Raw genomic sequence first — 14,268 nt, 5'->3', positions numbered from 1 at the left:
TCTGCTGGTAGATCATGAACTTCCTCCTTAAAGCTGGATGTCGTTATTTGCAGAATCTTATTGGCTACAGGAAGCGCCAGTCATCGGCTCTATTGGCTCGGCCTACCCGGGAAATAACGGGGGCCGGCCCTTCCTCACAGCGCCGGCTCTCGTTGGCCGCTGTAGGCTGTGAAAGGGACACGTGAGCTCCTATTGGCTCGGATCAGCCGTCAGCGGAAAGGTCAGAGTTCAGCCGCTAATCTGAATACAAGCTGTCGTAGCTGTTTACATTCAGATCAGAGTTATTCCGGTTATAAAGACAAACGAGCCGCGTCTGCCGGTGAATCTGAAGCGGTGCGGCAGCCGTCCCTGAGGATTTACTGATGGAATCATGTGGATTGGATCGTCTGGACCTTTGACAACGTTTCTGTTGGAATATAATCGCTGGCTGGATTAAGTTACTGTGAGGCTTCACAGGGGAGTCGCCTCACTTTTGATTGGACCCGCTGGTCTGACAGAGGCGCCGATTGGACCCGCTGTGGTGACCGTATCACGAGGATTTTAGCTTTCAGACGGTGGATCGTATGAGCTTGAAGTTAACACAGCAGCTTTATGCACAGACCGAGAGCTGCAGGCCGCTGGAATCTAAAGAGGTTAAATAATCTAAAGAGTGTAATGAAATGCAATAAAACTGATTTACAGGTTTATAAATAAATTATATTTACATCTTATTATATTCCTGCTGTATCTAATTTATGTAATTTTACACATTTTGAACGTCATGTTACAGCAAAATAATTTATGAAATATTAAGTAATTATACAATAAATCAATCCGGTAAACTTTCACAAACAGAATGTTTTTCTAACCATAACTTTTCAAAATGAAAAAACATCTTTATTAGAGCTGCAAGATTTGGAGAAAAAGTCATAGTACGATTATAACGGAACAAACGGTACTACGAGTCTACTCTCTTAATTATCAAGGAATGCACGAAATACTGACATTTTGAAATGTGTGTTTCTCAACTTGAACAAAGTTAAACAATAACAAAGAAAACGGATGTAAAACAGAACAAAGGCAGCGTGTTGCTCTGCAGAGGAGGCGGCTGGAAGCAGCAAATATTGGCCCACCGGCTCAGTATATATCTGTCTGGAGGAGGAACTGTACACGAGTGTTAGTATAATGTTTAGTTAATAGTACACTGTTTGTATAACAAACTTTTTACCACTAGTTGAACATTAAATCCAGTTCCAGCTGTTTCATTTCTGTGGGTTGTTTTTATCCATTAAATCCTTCTGCAGGAAAAAGGTTATGGTACGTTGTTGTCTTAAAAGTTACTGGCACACTGCTCATGAAACATTTGTCTGATTGCACGTTGGCTTTTCTGTTTTTAGAGGCACATGCGAGAGCCCGGTGTGGGCGGGGTTAATGAGCAGCGCACACTTTTACTGTTTTATTAAATTGCACACTTTTTACATCGCGTTTGTGATTAGATTAATTGTGCAGCCCTAACTTTATGGAAGATGTCTGAAGGCCCCCTGCTGGATGATCTGTGCACTGATGGATCACGCTGATGACGATGAAGCAGCGTGGAGAACCTGAAACTGTTCACCTGCTCCACCTCAGCTCCTCTGGTGTGGACAGGACTGAGAGTCGGCTGACGTTGAGCAGCAGGTCTTTCTCTCTGCAAGAAGAGGATTGATTTTCTCCAGATATAGAAGAGGAAGTAGAAATGATCAGCAGAACAGAGGTTTCTGTCTGTCACACTGCTGAACTCTGCTAGCATGTGAGCTACACATGGACAACACGTACCAGCGCTTTGAAAAGGGACCATGTGCACTGATCACATTCAAAACAAGTTGGCCACAGGCTAGTTTTTATCAGCAGTCCCTTTGCCTGATGTTGTTGGGCATCCTGAAATAATAAAACTAAAACAATAGTTAACATGATGAGACCAGCATGTTGGTTTTCAATAAGCCAGTTCTTAACATAACCCTGAAATGAGAAACTGAAGGGGCGGTGCTACCTACAGACGTGATGCTCAGAAGGAACGTCCTGGTTACTTGGATCACGATTCATTGTCATGTTGGTTTTAAGTCTATTTTGCAAGTTATTGGCTTATCCAGTGTCCAACGTAAGTTCCCCCCCAGCAGATCAGAGGTTTACTGGCCCGGGGGGGAAAAAGGAAAATAACTTTATTAGTCGTGTTATGGAAGCCTTAAGCAGCAGCCATCGATTCAATCTTTATTTTACTCCGTTTTCCCGTGATAACGGGATCATTATCTCGTGATGAATTTCAAGGTGGTTTTAGTGTCACTGATTGGCTCAGTGAGTAAGGTACATGACTTGTAGTCTCAAGATTGTGAGTTCGATCCTCATGGAAGACAAACTTTAAAAAAAATCTTTTTCATATTTCTCTCCAACAAAGTTGTTATGAAGATGACTGATTCACATGCTCACAATTAATCACGTGCTGGAGTGTGTGCATCCCGGCGATTGGTCATTCACATTCATCAACCTGGACTTCATTTCCCATCATGCCCAGGCAGAGGAAAGTCATCCGCTTCCCATTCAGGGGAAACCATTTAACTACACATTTCCTAGAAGAGAATGATTAAAAAACACACAAAAGAAGAAGAAAAAACTTCTGCGCTCTACCCACTATGCTAAATGCTGACTCAGCAAATTGACACGAAGGTTATCGTGAAACGCACCTGCCGATCACTGTATTCAGCTATGGTTCATTATCTCAAGATCGCAAGATAATTATCCTGTTATCACGGGAAAACGGAGTAAAATAAAAATATGAATCGATGGCCGCTTAGGGCTTCCGTATTGTATAAACATTCATTCAAACAGCAAATAATACAACAGAGGTGTGAACACAAACAGGTGCTCCGAGCTCCCAGTCTGGGCTGAGTCACGTCACCTGCTGCACGGTTAATGAGCTTATGAGATTACAGCAGCTAGTTAGCCACGGTTAGCAGTTACTTTAGCAATAAGTAACGCTGTCTGTAAATCAGCAAACTCCCTAAATGACATAATATAGGGTTGAGGTACAGCTGGGTGACATGGCAAACTTTAGATTTGACTGAGAAAACAACTGTGGATGCGGGAATGAGCCATAGAACTAAAACTGATGAGCATTGTAGCACGATGCTAACGATCATGGAGACATTTTAATTCATGGCACACCCCTAACCTCTGCTTCACTTTCAGTGCAGAGTTAAAGCAGCATCGCCGCAGAGACATGGATCAGTCAGTGTGTAAATCAGGAAAGCAAAAATGTATCCCATAATCCCTTTGTGTCTGTGTTTCAGGGAGTCCTGCAGACATCCAGAAGCTGTCGGCGAGAAAAGAAGAGGTTCCCCCTGAGCAGCAGGAGTGGAGCCCCAGTCTGGACCAGGAGGACCCACCAGAGCCCCCACACATTAAGAAGAAGTGGAGCCCGAGTCTGGACCAGGAGGACCCATCAGAGCTGCCACACATTAAAGAGGAACAGGAGGAACTCTGGACCAGTCAGGAGGGAGAGCAGCTTCCAGGGCTGGAGGAGGCTGATATCACCAAGTTCCCATTCACTCCTGTCCCTGTGAAGAGTGAAGAAGATGATGAAGAGAAACCTCAGTCCTCACAGCTTCATCAGAGCCAAACTGAACAGATGGAAGCTGATGGAGAGGACTGTGAAGGACCAGAACCAGCCAGGAACTCTGATCCAGATCAACTTTTACAACCAGTTAGTGACGACAATTCTCTGGACTCGACTGAAACTGACGACAGTGATTGTGATTGGACACAAACAAACGCCCAGTCAGGTACAGAGGCTCAGAGGAACAGTGAAGCCCCAGAAAGTGATACTGGATCGCCAGCAAAGGAGCGACCCTTCCCGTGCTCGTATTGTGGTAAAAGATTTAGCCTTAAGGGGAATTTGAACAGACACATAAGAGACCACACGGGCGAGAGACCGTTTCCCTGCACAGGTTGTGACAAGTCATTTAAAGACAGCGGATCTTTAACGGCCCACATGAGGTGTCACACCGGAGAGCAGCCGTACAGCTGCTTATTCTGTGGGAAGAACTTCAGCGGGAGGGGAAACATGACCCGGCACATGAGGATCCACACCGGAGAGAAGCCGTTCACCTGCTCGGTGTGCAGCAAGAGCTTTCACGTGAAAGAGCACCTGAACAGACACATGAAGTACCACACGGGAGAAAAACCCTTCAGCTGCACCGTCTGCGGGAAAGGCTGTGCTCAGAAAACAGACCTGAAGAAACACATGAGGGTCCACACGGGCGAGAAACCGTTCAGCTGTCCCTTCTGTGGAAAGTGCTGCTCTGAAAAAGGAGACCTGACCAAACACATGAGGGTCCACACGGGAGAGAAACCCTTCAGCTGCAACGTCTGCGGTAAGAGCTGCGCCCAGAAGGGGAGCCTGAAGATCCACATGAGGGTCCACACGGGAGAGAAACCCTTCAGCTGCTCGGTCTGCAGCAAACGTTTCACCGTTACAGGACATCTGAAGAGACACATGAAGCTGCACGCGGCCGAGCCGGCGGATTCAGCCAAGGAGCAACAGGAAGCTGACGGCGCCGAACCTCCGAACACATCGTGATGTTGTGCAGTCAGGAGGACAGATGAGACAGTGGCGGGGGAGACATGTTTATCAAGCCAGGAACGTACCTCCAGCTGTTCTACACGAACCGCCACCCGTGATTTAACTGATCAGACAGGTGGTCTAACAACCACAGCCAGACCAGCTCCGCCTTCGCCATGACGCCCAGTGCCCACACGATCCTTCAGAGACCGTCTGAAGTCGTGTTCTGTCACCCCACCTGAGCGCGGGTCTCTGCCTGTACCCTTCCCCTGGTAACTCCATGTTTCACGTCACGACGCTATGAACTGTGGGTAATTCCCTCAGGCAGTCTGCAGAGATGCGGACTTAAAGAAAGTGTGCAATAAAGGCTCAGGGCCCTCACACACCGGACGATCTGTCTGTGAGTCCAGAGACCGGGATTCAGCCAAAGACTGGAGACGAGTGCTGCTACTGTTCCCACGTCAGTCCCTTCTGTCGCGTCGGGCCCCGCAGGGCGTCGGCTGCTCGTTGCCTTTCAGCAGAGTCACGTGATGCTGCTCAACAAAAAGACAAAAGAAACGGCTGCAGGACCTGAAGAAGAGCAGCCGATTGACTCCAACCCAAAGAGAAGAACGTCTCTTGGTAGGGTTGGGTATCAAGAACCGGTTCTGAGTTGGAACGGTTACAAATTTCCGGGACCCGTTTGTTTGGATTCTGCCTCTCGGTTCCTAACTTTATGCATATTTCAGCTCGTGACCGACCTGCAGTGAGTCAAAGTGTCTCTTATCTGCCTGGCCAACAGGCGACCGGGCGTCACCCGTTGCTTATTAATGATTCCAACCAGGGACGTCACGATACCAGAAATGTAGTAGTCGATACCAGTGAAATTACAGTTGAGTTGGGATCGACCGATATCTGGAGCCGATGTAACGGGTACTGAGTTAGAATTCAGAGGTCCACATCTAAACGACTAAACGACTTATTATTATTATTATCATTCAGTACCATAACGTTTAGTTTCATCAACAACGGACTGTCAAATCAAATATCAAATAATATTTCCCTCCAGTTTTCACATCAAACGGGAGGGATAATAAATAACTACTCTAATAATAAATTCTACCTTTAAGTAAACTAAAATAAATCGCTTAAGTTTTAGAAAAAATTAAATAATAAGCGTAGCCTGAAGTGATGAAGTTCAGTCATCTTTTATAATAAACACTCAACGCATCATAACACAACAGCTGTAAAGCCTCCTCTTCTCTTTCCTTCCCTCTCATAGAGCTACCTCTTCACTACTTTCTCTTGTTCGGTGGGAAACGTGAGCTCTAGTTCCTCCTGCCAGCTGGATTGGAGATCTGAGAGATTCTGGTTCTGAACGGCCCGTGGGAGGAACGTACATGTGAGAATCTGTACATTCTTGATTAAAAGCCATGTGAAGTCTCTTTTTCCTCTTCCTCTCCTCAGTTCGTGTGTGTTTCCAAAACGTCTCTGGTGAATCTCACGGACTCGACTCGTAAGCATCGGAATGCACAGATTTGATTGGCTGAGCAGCGTCACATGAGACGATTGGAGCGCACGCGATTGGTCTGTGAGTTTCCTGGGCCGCTAAACCAGGACAGTAAATGCTAGAAAAGCTGCGCGGGTTAAAATAGAAACGCTCCGTCACGAGAAAGTAAGTCTCAATAATAGATAAAATAGTAAATGAAATGAATTAGAGATCCATCCCAAAGATGGACTTGTAGATAAATTACCATAAAGTTTGTTTTTACCTGCTGCCATTTATATTGTATTTATTTTATACTGTTAGGAATCGGCTCAGTGGAGGAAACAGCTGACGGATGTTAAATATTAAACTTCCAAACACGACGGCGGAGCTGCAGCTGTCGCTGTGTTCCACGTGTTGGATCCACGTGTACGACATGTTTTCAGAATTTTGGTTTCTGTTCTCGTGACGTCCCTGATGCTAGTGTCTCTGTTTAGGGAAGAAAAACTTTCCTGAATACCGAACAAGGTTTTTCATACTTTATTTAGCTTTTTTCCCCACTACAAAAAATTAAATAGTCAAAATGAGCTTTTTCCTCAGTGTCTCCCACAGGATGTGCAGAGACTATGGTGGGGGTAAAATAAATTACATGAGTCCATGTCCTTTTAATGGACACGTGTAATATGTTCTCTACTTTCTGTGAATATAATCCAATTAATCTTATATCCATCCTGTATAGACAGACGTCTTATTTTGAAAACCCAGACGTTGTCACATGCGTTTCCTCCTCGTCGCGCTGAATCCATCCAGTCCGACCCGGTTTGATAAATAATGTTGTAACATGAAGACTTCACAGCCTCTCTTCATACTAAAGAGACAAACTGTCAGGATAAAGTCTCTAACCTGCCTGTCAGCTCGCTCTGGGCCGCTTCACTTACCGTAAAGCCTGGAATACGTGTGCACTCTGAATGTAGGTGCGGCTAGCTTCATCTCCTTCTCACAGAGGAGAGACAGAAACACTCACAGCGGGTCTTTTCAGCCACAGATGGAGCGGATGTGCTGGGAGACAGAGCGGCGTCTGCAAACGGCTCGGACACGTTAAAATGCTTCCACACTGCCGACAACGTGACTGTTCGGTAACATTTATTCTGCCTTTTGACTCATTAGGCCGAACACCAAAAGTGCTTTATTTGCTATTTTCAGCGGATAGTTTTGTTTTGACGAGTCCCCGCAGACGCCTCAGTAGCACAGAGACTCCTTTCACTTTAGCCTTGAAGGGGTGGATGAGCGAGGAGGAAGGTCTGTGGCGAAGGGGATGAAATGAGAACCGGTGGACTGAATGGATACCCGGCCCTACCCGTCAGCTGAACCTCTGTCTTCGTCCTGTGTAACTTCCTGTTTGACCGCAGCATTATATCGTCACAGCATGTAACTGTAATCAATGTGATCATCGTGTAAAGCTTTATTTTAAAGTAATAAAGGATTCAGCTGAAGGACGAAGGATTCTCTCTGCCCTGAACTCAGTCTGTCAGGTGGTTCTTCCATAAGGCAGCTTTATTCGTAGACTCGATGCAGAAGTTTAAACTGGCCAACCAGCTCCAGACATCAGACTCCATGTGCAGTGGGAGGTCTCAGAGGTGAGCTGGTTCAGGTACAAGGTCAGAAATGTACGGCAAGCCACCGGGTTCAGAGGGCTCGCTGGAGAAACCTCGCAGCGTACTGCTCTGTCCTGCACTACCAGACGGTGACGCTGAAGCTTTACCGCCGTGTTTCACGCGCACGCCTGCCGAACCCGGGGGCCGGCCGTAGAAAGGGAGTTTGTTGACTGAGCAGGCTGGAGGAGGCTGTACCTGAGAAGACGGCCGCAGGGGAAAGAAACCACAGATTTAAAAATGCTCTCTTTCGTTTCTGCTCAGTGTTGCATTGTGGGAAAATAGAACCTCCACGTAGGGCTGGGCGATGCGGCCGAAAATGTTATCAGCATAAAAAACTTCACTGGATATCGATTATCATCAGGATAAATGTCAAATTAAAACCCAGAACAAACTGTTGGCGCCAAACAGGATCAGCGATCATCTGAGGCAGAACGTTAAGCCATAAAATCTGTGCCGATTCAAATTAAATCAAACATTTAGTGAACATTTGTTTTATTGTGGTTATAATGATCATTATTGTTTTAATGCCCAGCCCTGCCTCCTCAAGGACTCCTGGAAACTTTTCAAGGTCCTCAAGGAACCCCAAGAATCTAACAAGACAGTTCTAAACTTTATTAATGTCAGTAATAATAAATGAATATTAAACAGCAGCTGAAGGGTTAATTATCACAGCTGACGACAACACGCAGACTGAGTTCCTGTTTCAGCTCGATGGAGACAAACCAAGTACATGTACGACTCTGATGTACTTGTACTTGAGTATTTCCACTTTACATAACTTTCTACGTGTCGGATATTTTTACTGCACCAAATTTAATTGTTAACATGAGTTACTTTGATAAACGAAGTATTATCAGAAATACATATCTAAATAATATATAGTGATGAATGGATTACTGGACAATAACCATGATTTGCAGTACTTTTACTTTTTAATTTCTTTATGGTTATTGTTGTTCACCAACATACGGAGCTGAATCCCTTGTATGTAAACTGTGTGTGTGATTCTCTAATTAAGACTACATGTCATGTCCACATTTTTACTGAATATTCACTACAAGCAGTGATGACTTTTATATTAGGGCACTTTTTTCTTTCATTTCATGCAGAAAAATCTAACAGTTCTATAAAAAATTCAAATTCAGGACCAGAATTTGCTGTTTTTGTGCTGTTGGATTTGCTAAATGTCAATGTTGAACACTAGAAAATATGTTCTTCTATATTATTTCACCATTATCTTTTTCCAGACAGTCATTAAAACACGAGAAAGGTAGTTTAAAATCGGTTTTACTCATGAATATACATTGTCTTTTACTTTGTGTGTGTCCAAGAAATCTTTGTCAACTGTGTTACGTGTGATTTTTGTGTCATAAATTTTTAATAAATTGTTATAATCAACGTTTCCAGAAAGGGAAGTCTTACAAAAGGATGTTTGAATAACTTGAAATTCAGTGTAATGAGGATTTATGTAGAAATAAAATTCATCCTTGATGATGGCGTCCCACAGGATCTCCGTCATCCAGCTCAAAATTCATGTTTTAATAACTTAGACGACCTTAAAGGTCCCGGGGAATAGACTCAAGAACTTTCAAAATCAATTTGTAGTACTTCATATTTGTCTGCAACACAGTTGAGAAAATAATGAATCCAACGTGTATTTTCATTTAAAAATTTAAAAAGTAATTCGAGCTTAAGGTTGGCAACTAATGAATGTTGACAAAAAAGGAGGTATATTATGGAAACAACTAGATTAATTAGCAAAAACACACTGAAATTTTAGCTTTTTGTTGATGAGAACCACCCCTGTACTTGTACTGTACTTGTGTACATTTACTCATCTGGCAGACTTGCATTTACAGAGGAACATAAACAACTCAAAGACATGACGACTGGAGGAGCCGGGCATCGAACCAGCGAGCTTCCGAGTGGACGACCGCTGCAAAACGTAAACCTGATTCTGATTCCAGTAATAAAATATATGTTATACTGCACAACGAGTACTTTTACTGTCGGTACTTGATGCTAATACTTTTGTATTTTTCCTGAAGTAGAGATTCTGAGTGCAGGACTTGAGTCAGAGTATTTACATCATGTGGTACTTTTACTTTGCAGTACAGCTGGGAGTCCTCCCTGCGTCCTGCGTGTCCTCCGGACCAGCAGGGGGCGCTGTGCGCTCCGCCCCCCGCGGAACTCCGTTTGCGCCTCGCGTCAGTTGAGTCCGCAGAAAGCAGTAAAATGTGCGCCGTGCAGCTGCTGCGGGTGTCGGTCCACGAGCGGATCAGCGCCGCCGCTGAAGACGTTCTGCTGCGGGTGGAAACGGGAGAAGAACCGGCGGAAGTCCCGGCGCTGAGAGCGCTGCTCACCGAGCGGCTCGCGGCGGCCGCGGAGGAGATCGTCGGTGTGTTCGAGGAAACCGTGGCGGAGTACGAAGCCAGAGCTGAGCGGGCAGAGCGGGAGGTCTGCCGCCAGAGGAGGCTGCTGGAGGCCGTGCTGAAGCCCGAAGTCCGGCTGCACAGAGCAGGTCAGTCCCGGAGGAAACCCCGGAGGCAGATGCTAACTTGTAGCGTCACAGGGCGGCTGTGCTTCCGGTCCTCGCCGGCAGGAACCTGCTGCAACAGGTAGTTTGTGTCGGAACGTCACACCTGGCAGGTGATGTCGGCACCTGAATCCGAGCTAAACTAAGCTAAGCTAGCCGTCGTCAGCCCTGCATGGGTAGTGTTAGCATTAGCGTTAGCCTGCTAACAACATTTATAAAGTTTTTATGTGAAGTATTTTCACTGAAGGAAGGAGTACTGCAGTAAAAGTACTAATACCACAGTAAAAACATCCTGTTACACGTAAAAGTCCTGCAGTAAAAGTATTATGATCCGTATTTAAAGCAGTAAAAGTATGTTAACCTGTACCTGATGTATTTGATCACTGAGTAATACACAGATAATCTCTCAGTAAAGTATTTCTGTCAGGAGCGACTTTGAACCTGGGGGGGGGTCAGGATATATTTTGTTAAATAAAGCACTTAAATAGTTGTATTATTTTTCTCTATTTCTTTTAATATTATTATATAACTTGCATTGTTTATTCCATATTTAGATATTTCTGCATCTGTTCACGTCAGCTGTCCGTCTGCGTGCAGCACCTCATCACCAAAACAAATTCCTCGTATGTGTCAAACACTGATTAAATGCTCACTTCTAATGACTTTAGACAGATTGTCTTTCTCAGTGTGGCTCAAAGAGTCTTTGTAGTGACAGAAGCTGGAGAGGGGAGATCATGAAAACTCAGGTGCAGTTTAATATAACTTGAACAAAACCGACTACATGCAATAAAAACCATGAAGCAGCTGCTAGTTAATGTAGCTCGTACTCCTGTGACCTCTGACCTCTTCCTCTTAAATACTGCAGGACGCTCGTCTCTGTGTGAACATTTTGACTACTTTCTAATAGTTTATGGACACGTAGCAGAGACGCATGATCACCTGGCACAAGTTTTTAAGGTCACAGACGGAGGCTAAAAAGTGGCCCAGGAGTTTGTCCCCGGTCAGTCGGCCCCCAGTCAAAGCATCTGTCGGCCCCTCTGGGTCTTTAGAGACCTTTATTCCTGCATTCTTGAGAATTTTATGCAAGTAGAGACCATAACTAAATAAACCTTTTAAAATATATTTTCTAACCTAGAAACATCCCTCTAACACCCCTAAAGTAAAGTACTCACTTCAGCTGAGCCCCTGAGTAGATAACTAAATAATCCAGATCATCATCAGTCTGACCACAAACTGCTGCTTTGACCTCATCTCTGCTGTCTGTCTCATGGTCACCATGTCGGCGCTGCTGCTCCTGGCCAGTTGCAGGTAGAGTACTTAAAATCTTTACTCAAGAAAAAGTACAACTACTCCCATAAAAAGTAAAAGGAAAAAATGACAAAGCTACTCATGTATAAATATAATAATATATTTTATCTGCTGTTCAGGTTTGAAACGGCTGCAACATGGTTCTTTCTAGGCAATGAAATTTGCTTTGCTGGCTGATTATCTTTAGTTATTTCTGTTTAATAATTATTTTCCTCTTTAAATCTCCATGAATGTGTTGATAAGATCACTTTAAAATATCAGCTTTCTGCCCGGCCGACTGTTGTTGCCTGTATCTTTTATTAGGGACATGTAGCCAACCAAACCGCTTGCTTTGCAGCAGCAATCTGATTATTCCTGAAGCATCTAAATAATCTTCACAACACAAAGAATGATTGTGGCAGCAACACGGAGCAGGTCGTTGTTGAAGATACAGAGGAAGCTGTGCGTCATGCGTAAAACCCAACAGGATGTTTTATCCACCATATTTTCTCTCTGTGCATCTCAAAAATAAATAACAGCTGGTAGCTGCTGAGTGAAAGATTCGTTTCACCGGCGACCTTCTGTTCACAGTAACCAATGTAAAAAAACAGGCTAATATCCATCAGAAGAAAGCGATGCTCTCTTCAACAACAGGATACTGTTAATATATCAGAATCAATCTAGTGATGTTACAGTGTGAAGTTTACGTTTTCTCTGCAGAGACTAAAGACGCTTTCAACGTGCCGTTAATGGAAAGTCAAAGTATTTATTTGCCCAACGAAGGTTAAAGTCCAGGGCAACTGGACTTGATTGAAGATACTGGAAGACGTTTCGTCCCTCATCCAAAGGACTTCTTCAGTTCTGACTGACTCAGCTATTTAACCTCAGTGGGGTCGTTATCCCGGGTCATCGATACCGCTGGTTCGTTAGTGTTCCTTGTTGCTGTGACGATAGTCGTTACAGTCGTTAAGACTACCTGTGGCCAAGACTGAACGACCATCGTTGGTATCTTCACCTGAGGCCAATAGGTTACGTTTGTTGAGTTTCCTGGGAAGTGATGAAAGGACAGCATTGTAAGTGGGGGATAAGTGGTGGCGTAGACCCCCTCCCCTGTTCAATGACGGCTTCTCCACCCTGGTGTAGATGCTTCCTTGACACCTCTTTCAAACCATCCATCTTCTCTGTCCTGTTCAGTTCAGCAACATCCTTGGAAAGTCTGGTGTGAATCACGCTCTTGAGGTCATGCATCTCAGTCGGATTGAGGTCAGGACTCCAGAAGGTGTATTTTCTTCTGCTGAAGCCGTTCTGTTGTGGATTTACTTCTGTGCTTTGGGCCATTGTCCTGTTCCACCATCCATCTCCTGAGGAGCTTCAGTTGGCGGATAGATGGCCTTACATTCTCCTACTAAATATCTTGATAAATGGAATTCATGTTTCCGTCAATGAAGACGTCTCTTGTATGAGAGATGAAACAACTTCTAGTATCGTCAACCACGTCCAGTTGCGCTTGACCTCAACCTTCATTGGATAACTATAACCTGGATGACTGAGAACCTTCACAGATGATAGCAGCCCTTCCAGGCCCTGAGGCAGCGACGCAGCCCCAAACCATGATGCCCCCTCCACCATACCTCACAGTTGGGATGAGGTTTTGGTGTTTTTCCTTCCACACAAAAGGTTGTGTGTTCCTTCTAAACAACTCAACTTTGGTTTCATCTGTCCACAGAATATTTAGCCAGTAGTGCTGTGGAACATCCAGGCGCTCTTTGGCAAACTTCAGACGTGCAGCAGTGTTTTTTTTGGAGTTTTCCTCTGTGGTGTCCTCCCATGAACTCCATTCTTGGTCAGTGTTTTATGTATTGTAAAGTTGTCAACAGAGATGTTAGCATGTTCCAGAGATTTCTGCAAGTCTTCTACTGACACCCTACGTTCCTTCTTAACCTCACTGAGCATTCTGCTCTGTGCTGGTGCAGTCGTCTCTGCAGGACGGCCACTCCTATGGAGAGCAGCAACAGGCTGAACTTTCTCCATTTTATAGACAGTTTGTCTAACTGTGGACTGATGGACATCAAAACTTTTAGAGATACTTCCGTAACCTTTTCCAGCTTCATGCAAGTTAAAAATTCTTAATCTGAGGTCTTCTGAGAGCTCCTTTGGTCGAGGCATGGTTCACATCAGGCAATGCTTCATGAGAACAGCAAAATTAAAAGTGATGTGTTTTTTATAGGGCAGGGCAGCTCTAACCAACACCTCCAATCTCGTCTCATTGATTGGACGCCAGGTTGGCTGATTCCTGACTCCACTTAGCTTTTAGAGAAGTCACTAGCCGGTGATTCCAAAGAGTTCACATACTTTGTCCTGCGACTGTATGTCATCCTCAGTGAAAGCACATTTAATCTTACACTAACATACAGTGGGGGAAAAAAGTATTTGACCCCTTGCTGATTTTGCAGGTTTGCCCACTTACAAAGAATGCAACGATCTACAATTTTAATCATATGTACATTCTAACAGTGAAAGACAGAATCCCAAAGAAAATTCCAGAAAATCACATCATATGAATTTATAAAAATTGATAACCATCTGATGAGGAAAAACAAGTATTTGACCCCCTGGACAAACAGCATGTTAATATTTTGTAGAAAAGCCATTATTGGCCAGCACAGATGTCAAACGGTTTTTATAGTTGGTGACAAGGTTTGTGCACATTTCGGCAGGGATGTTGGCCCACTCCTCCCTGCAGACAGCCTCC

General features: G+C 44.4%; 2 protein-coding genes across 5 annotated transcripts in view; both read left to right on the top strand.

The window, feature by feature from the left end:
- Positions 1-4,603, top strand: part of LOC123976565 (zinc finger protein 391-like) — a 7,482-nt gene extending 2,879 nt beyond the window's left edge. Inside the window, exon 2 of the mRNA XM_046058844.1 lies at positions 3,303-4,603. Coding sequence (XP_045914800.1) covers positions 3,303-4,591 — 1,289 coding nt within the window. The 3' untranslated portion in view covers positions 4,592-4,603. The remainder of the gene's footprint in view (positions 1-3,302) is intronic.
- LOC123976539 (zinc finger protein 2 homolog) overlaps positions 1-14,268 on the top strand; it is a 44,996-nt gene that overhangs the window by 2,879 nt on the left and 27,849 nt on the right. Inside the window, exons 1-4 of one of the 4 annotated variants that reach the window (XM_046058783.1) lie at positions 5,057-5,194; positions 5,835-5,954; positions 9,553-9,638; positions 9,806-10,214. In XM_046058783.1, the coding sequence (XP_045914739.1) occupies positions 9,576-9,638; positions 9,806-10,214 (472 nt within the window). In that variant the 5' untranslated portion in view covers positions 5,057-5,194; positions 5,835-5,954; positions 9,553-9,575. Of the gene's footprint in view, positions 1-5,056; positions 5,195-5,834; positions 5,955-7,241; positions 9,639-9,805; positions 10,215-14,268 lie in introns of those variants that run through there. The other 3 variants (XM_046058781.1, XM_046058784.1, XM_046058785.1) reach the window with 3 other exon arrangements.

The sequence above is a fragment of the Micropterus dolomieu genome, linkage group LG09 (genome assembly GCF_021292245.1).
Source record: "Micropterus dolomieu isolate WLL.071019.BEF.003 ecotype Adirondacks linkage group LG09, ASM2129224v1, whole genome shotgun sequence".
NCBI lineage: Eukaryota > Metazoa > Chordata > Actinopteri > Centrarchiformes > Centrarchidae > Micropterus > Micropterus dolomieu.
The sequence above is the reverse complement of the archived record's forward strand: the minus strand, read 5'-3'. Positions and strand labels throughout refer to the sequence as shown.